The sequence below is a fragment of the Colobus angolensis genome, unplaced genomic scaffold (assembly GCF_000951035.1).
Source record: "Colobus angolensis palliatus isolate OR3802 unplaced genomic scaffold, Cang.pa_1.0 Scaffold3, whole genome shotgun sequence".
In the NCBI taxonomy this organism is placed as follows: domain Eukaryota; kingdom Metazoa; phylum Chordata; class Mammalia; order Primates; family Cercopithecidae; genus Colobus; species Colobus angolensis.
The window spans coordinates 25,109,293-25,115,796 of NW_012116265.1; the positions used below are offsets into that span (position 1 = coordinate 25,109,293).

Consider the following 6,504-nt stretch of genomic DNA (forward strand, 5'->3'; position numbering starts at 1 on the left):
TCACACCTGTAATCCCAGCTACTCAGGAGGCTGAGGAGGGAGGATCACTTGGGCCTGGGAGGTTAAGGCTGCAGTTTGCTGTGATCGAACAACTGCATTCCAGCCTGGGCAAAAGAGTGAGACCCTGTCAACAAAAAAAGAAAAAAAAAAAAAAGAAGAAGAATACAGGAAGGTAAACACTTTGGTAAATCTAAACAAATATTGACTATAAAGCAAGAACATAGGCCAGGCACAGCCGCTCACGCCTGTAATCTCAGCACTTTCTGGGACCAAGGCAAATGGATTGCTTGAGTCCAGGAGTTTGAGACCAGCCTGGACCACACGGCAAAACCCTATCTCTACTAAAAATACAAAACAATTAGCCAGGTGCGGTGGCGCACACCTATAGTTCCAGCTACTCGGGAGGCTGAGGTGGGACAATCATCTGAGCTCAGGGAGGTCAAGGCTAAAGGGAGCCAAAATCCCATCACTGCAGTCCAGCCTGGGTGACAGAGTAAGACCCTGTCTCAAAAAAAAAAAAAAAAAAATCAACAACCATTGGAACCAAGTGACAGTGGTGGCACATACCTACAGTTCTAGCTACTTGGGAGGCTGAGACAGAAGGATCGTTTGAGCCCAGGAGTTCGAGGTTACAGCGAGCTATGATAGTACCACTGCACTGCAGCCTGGGAAACAGAGTGACACCACCCTGTCTCTAAAAAAAAACAATGAAGAACAAAACTAATAATTGAATAAGCATTTACATAAAAGTGAATGAAAAAGCAAAACAGGAATGGAGAATAAATAGAGCATGAATGGATGATTTTTCCTTTTATTTCTGTTTTCGTTTTTTCTTTTTTTTAGACAGGGTCTCACTTGCTCTGTCGCTCAGGTTGAACTGCAGTGGCGGGATCTCAGCTCACTGCAACCTCCACCTCCTGGGCTCAAGCGATTCTCCTGCCTCAGCCTCTCAAGTAACTAGGATTATAGGCGCCTGCGACCAGGCCTACCTAATTTCTGTCTTTTTAGTAGAGAGCGGGGTGGGGGGTTTCACCATGTTTGCCAGGCTGGTCTCGAACTCCTGACCTCAAGTGATCTGCCCACCTCAGCCTCCCAAAGTGCTAGGATTACAGGCATGTGCCACCGCATCCAGCCTATTTTTGTTTTCTATTCATCTCTTAAATGTATTCTATCTTATTTTTACAAGGAAAGAAGCCATGAATGACTTTTTCATTGAGTTTTTTATGACAGCAATCAGGAAAATGTAGTCATGCCTAAAGGGAAATGTGGCATTCAACCTGAGTTTAATACACATCAAAAGTCAAAATGAGGTGGGGGTTAGATTATTTGCCACTTTAACTTATCTATGCCTCTGCTATAGTAATTAAAGTGTTTTTTTATTTTATTATTATTATTATTTTGAGACACAGTCTTGCTTTGTCGCCCAGACTGGAGTGCAGAGGCGCAATCTCGGCTCACTGCAAGTTCACACCATTCTCCTGCCTCAGCCTCCCAAGTAGCTGGGACTACAGGTGCCCACCACCACGCCCGGCTAATTTTTTTGTATGTTTAGTAGAGACAGAGTTTCACCATGTTAGCCAGGATGGTCTCGATCTCCTGACCTCATGATCCGCCTGCCTCGGCCTCCCAAAGTGCTGGGATTACAGGCGTGAGCCACCACACCCAGCCATTAAAGTGTATTATTAGATCAATTACTATTCACTTCAGTCTACCCTGTTGTTGCTCAAGTTATACATAGTTTAGTTGGAATAATCCAGGTGCTTGGCACATGTGAATTTTCCTAATCTGCTAGAGCTTATCACTTAAACCCTGTTTTCTTTATTGTTGCTGATGTAAACAATTCTAAAATGATGTAACTTTTTATACAGAACAGATTAAAATCACTGATCCTTTCTTGATGGCCCAAGGTTATTGGTGTAAACTACTACTACTATTGCTGATATAAAGAAACACCCTCAGTAGCTGTGGTATAAGGGCTTTTGTGACTACAAAGCTCTCCCCACACTGTCAGGTGTTCTCTTTTTGGTCATCACAGTGTTGGCATCTAGTAGCCTCTTCTATCAACCTGTGAACTGATTTTGTGGAGCCATTCTGCTTAGGGACTCTTAATTACATTTCCTGGATAGAGCAAGATAAATAGAATTAGGGGTGGAGCCTGAAGATGTTATTAAACTGCTGCAATCTCATGATAAAACTTTAACAGATGAAGAGTTGCTTTTTGTGGATAAGCAAAGAAAGTGGTTTCTTGAGATGGAATCTACTCCTGGTAAAGATGCTGTGAACACTGTTGAAATGACAAGAAAAGATTTAGAATATTCCATAAACTTAGTTGATAAAGCAATGGCGGGGTTTCAGAGGACTGACTCCAATTTTGAAAGAAGTTCTACTGTGGGTAAAATGCTATCAAACAGCATCACATAGTAGAGAAAAATCTTTCATGAAAGGAAGAGTCAATCAATGTGGCAAACTTCTTTGTTGTCTTATTTTAAGAAACTGTCACAGGCACTCCAACCTTTAGCAATCACTAACCTGATCAGTCAGCAGTCATCAATATCAAGCCAAGACCCTCCACCAGCAAAAAGATTACAACTTGCTGAAGGCTCAGATAATTATTAACAATTTTTAGCAATAAACTATTTAAGTATGTACTTTTTAAAGATATAATGTTATTGCACACTTAATAAACTATAGTATAGTACAAATATAACTTTTTTTCCCCCCTGAGATAGGATCTCCCTCTGCCACTCAAGCTGAAGTGCAGTGATGTGTTCATAGCTCACTACAGCTTCAACCTCCTGGGCTCAAGCAATCCTCCTGCCTCAGTCCAAGTTTCTGGGACTACAGGTGGGTGTCGCCACACCTGGCTAATTTCTCTTTTTGTAGAGATGGGGTCTTGCTATGCTGACCTGGCTGACTGGTATTAAACTCCTGGCCTCAACTGATTTTCCCCACCTTAGCCTACCAAAGTGCTGGGATTACAATCACGAGCCACCACCACACTTAGCATAAGCATAACTTATATGTACTAGTAAACCAAAAAACTCATGTGACTCACTTTATTGCAACATTTGCTTTATTGCCGTGGTCTAACATCGAACCTGCAATATCTCCAAGTTATGCCCATATTGTGAAAATTAAATGAGATGATGCAAGCAAAACATACAGTACATGGCTTTGAGTAAATGATGTTTCAAATGTTAACTGTTATCTTTTAAAATCCTAAGTAATAATTTCCATTTAAATAGACTTCCTTATTTTCTCCATGGCATCCTAACAAAAATGCTACTACAAATATTAACAGTGGCTAATATTTCATGAACACTTACTACTACATGTTAACACTGTGCTGAATCCTTTCTAGGGGTTATTTGAATCCTTAGAAAAGCCACCGGAGATAAGTACCATGACGTTCCTATTACAAACAACCAACCAGCCAAAGACTCAGAGAGGCTAAATAGCTTGCCCAAGTTCACAGAATAAGTGGGGAAAATAGAATTCATATAGGTTTGACTCCAGAATCCATAATTGTAAGTACTCCCCCACCCTGAGAGGAACAGCAGCTTCTTTTGCTGCTAAAATCTGCTTACAAGCAAGTTGAGAACAAGCTAATTCATTCTCCTTTAACCTTATTTTCTACTTGACTGTCCAAGGTCCCAGTTGGAAAAGCAGAAGTTGTTTTTTTGTTTTTGTTTTTTTAACGTTTGCTTTTTAACTTACCCACTCACAGTCAATTCCAAGCACTGGAAAATCTTCTAATTCACTTCTAAGCAAGGGCTCGATTTGATCCCACTCTGCCTCCTGAGACACCGTCACCACCTTTGCTTTAAGGATCCGTTCCTCCCACGAGGATCTGGGGGCACTGGAATGCGGCTGATCATCTTCTGGAGGGGGCAGCTCTCTACTGCCCAGCACTTTCTGCTGTGGCTGTGGGGTCACAGGGCTTGTTTTACTCCTTCGGCGGCGCTGGATGCCTTTCCAGAGGACAAACCCCCCTACAGCCACACCCAGAAGGGTAGTCACTGTCAAAGCCACAAAGTTCTGTCTAGACATCTTCGACTTTTCTACTCTTTAGAAAAGCATATCACTAATCCCACAATCTGCAAAACAAATGGCAAAAATACATTTATATTTATACAGAATATAAACCTTTATATTTATATACAGAATATAAACCTTTACATAAACAAGTTTTCCTCTAAAGAAGTCCCATTTATAATATCCGTGCCCACAAACTAAAAGAACTGCTATAAATTTCCACGTGAAATAGTACAACAGTTTAATTTCTTCATCTTTATAATCTCTGTATTCCATCTCTATCTCCATCCTCACCCCAGGAAATCTCCCTGCCCTCTGACAGTTCCCCAGGGCTCTCTTAATGACATAAAATCATATCAATCAAAACAACAGGCTATCTGCACAATGAAGTGTGATCTAGGAAAAAAAACAAAACAAAACAATAAGCTAGACTCTCACCTCTAACTGCTGATTAATGAATGAATTTTTTAGTTAATGGATCTTCTTCAAAGTATTTTGCATTTTAAACCTTTGATCACCTAACGGTTGAAGGAAAACTTTTGCTTCTCAATTAAAAAAAATTGTAATCCTCAGTCAGTTGGTAGGGAGATTTTTTTGACTTCTCTGGAAGGTGGGGCAGCGAGGGAGTGGAGGAAACAGGCTTGAGTCAACACTTTCTGTTGCTCCAGAAGGCTCAGTAGTTCTTCATAGAAACTGATTCGGTTATTGTAGGGCAAGGCAGGGGGATATAAAAGAGAAAGGATAAGGAAAGAAAAAGAAAAAGGTAGAACTTAGAGAGATATCCAAGATGCATAGAAGGAGGTTGCAAACTGAAGTGTTCACAGTACCAAGCAGGTTAATGTAAATAAATAAAGCAAGCCACAAAATAGTCCCTTTTTCATTTTTCTATAACATGTGGCTTTCTCCATGTAGTTTCTGTTTTCCTATATGTGAGAAAGAAATGAGTATACAGCACTATTTCTGTACTATTAAAATAACAGTAAAAGTGCAACAGTAAATAGTAAGTGGCCTGGCCAGGTGTGGTGGCTCATGCCTGTAAACCCAGGACTTTGGGAGGCCGAGGTAGGCGGATCACTTGAGGTCAGGAGTTTGAGAGCAGCCTGGCTAATATGGTGAAACCCCATCTCTACTAAAAATACAAAAATTAGCCAGGCATGGTGGTAGGCACCTGTAATCCCAGCTACTCAGGAAGCTGAAGCAGGAGAATTGCTGGAACTTGGGAGGTGGAGGTTTCAGTGAGCCGAAACTACGCCACTGCACTCCAGCCTGGACGATGAGAGTAAGACTCTGTCTCAAAAAACAAAAAAAGTAAATGGCCTTTGGTCTCAGGGCCAGGGAGAAAACATGGGGCAGCAACCATTCGGCACAAGCTGATGACCCTGTGCAGAAAGAAGGCCCAGAGTGGTCAAATACTTTGCTTATTTAAGAGAAGTCAGGAATCTGAATTGTATATGAAATGTCACCATTTTAAAATGCTGGCAATAAATTTACAGTTTTAAAAAACATTGAGCCAGCCAAACAAAAACACACTAGGCACCAGGCTACCCATCCGTGGCCTCTGGCCTAAAAGCTAAATTGCCCAAAGACAGAGCAATCAGCTGCACCCTGCCTACACTTCTCTATGGCTGAAGGTTACCCACTGAATGTGTATGGTTTTTATTACTTTTTAAAAATTTCATCAATAATAAAAAAAAAATTTTTTTTAATTGGATGGAGTCTCGCTCTGTCGTCCAGACATGAGTACAGTGGTGTGATCTGTACAGTGGCTCACTGCAGTCTGAGTACAGTGGCGTGATCTCGGCTCACTGTAGTCTCTGCCTCCCAGGTTCAAGCGATTTTCCTGCCTCAGCCCCCCAAGCAGCTGTGACTACAGGGGTGTACCACCACATCCAGCTAATCTGCGTATTTTTAGTAGAGATAGGGTTTCACCATGTTGGCCAGGCTGGTCTTGAACTCCTGACCTCAAGTGATTCACCAGCCTCAGCCTCCCAAAGTGCTGTGATTACAGGTGTGAGCCACTGCACTGGGCCAAAAAAAATTTCATATTTACAACAACTTCTGGATTATAATCACGCCTATATAGATATGTGAGTATTAGAGAAGAAAAACTCAATCATAGCAATTATTACAGTAATAATGAAAAGTGGTAATAGCTATGCTGTTTTAAAAACATTTACTTTATTCCAGAAACTGTGCTAAGAATTTCATGTTATTTTCTCCAGTGCTTTTATTGAAGAGGAAACTGAGGCTTAATGAGATTAAATAACTTGTGCAGAGAAACTTCTGATTAATCTGAGAAGACATAAAAGTCCTTCCCTTTTCCACTCTAACCAATGCAAATGCTGAATAAGCCACTGAAAAGATAAAAATGTAATACACAGTTAAGGCCCGAAAAGAAAGAAAGAAATCATCAGGTGCCAGAAAAGGAAGAGGAAACCCAAAGTGGGTGGAAGGTTGAGTGCAGTGGCT

The 6,504-nt window shown here is 41.1% G+C and overlaps 1 protein-coding gene across 7 annotated transcripts in view; it reads right to left on the reverse strand.

Moving 5' to 3' along the window:
* EXD2 (exonuclease 3'-5' domain containing 2) overlaps window positions 1-6,504 on the reverse strand; it is a 56,938-nt gene that overhangs the window by 27,991 nt on the left and 22,443 nt on the right. For 4 of the 7 annotated variants that reach the window (XM_011949680.1, XM_011949679.1, XM_011949682.1 and 1 more), the window contains one exon: window positions 3,718-4,097. The exons of 1 other annotated variant lie outside the window; for it this stretch is intronic. In XM_011949680.1, coding sequence (XP_011805070.1) covers window positions 3,718-4,050 — 333 coding nt within the window. In that variant the 5' untranslated portion in view covers window positions 4,051-4,097. Of the gene's footprint in view, window positions 1-3,326; window positions 3,413-3,717; window positions 4,098-6,504 lie in introns of all 7 variants that reach the window. 2 more of the 7 variants (XM_011949683.1, XM_011949685.1) reach the window with 1 other exon arrangement.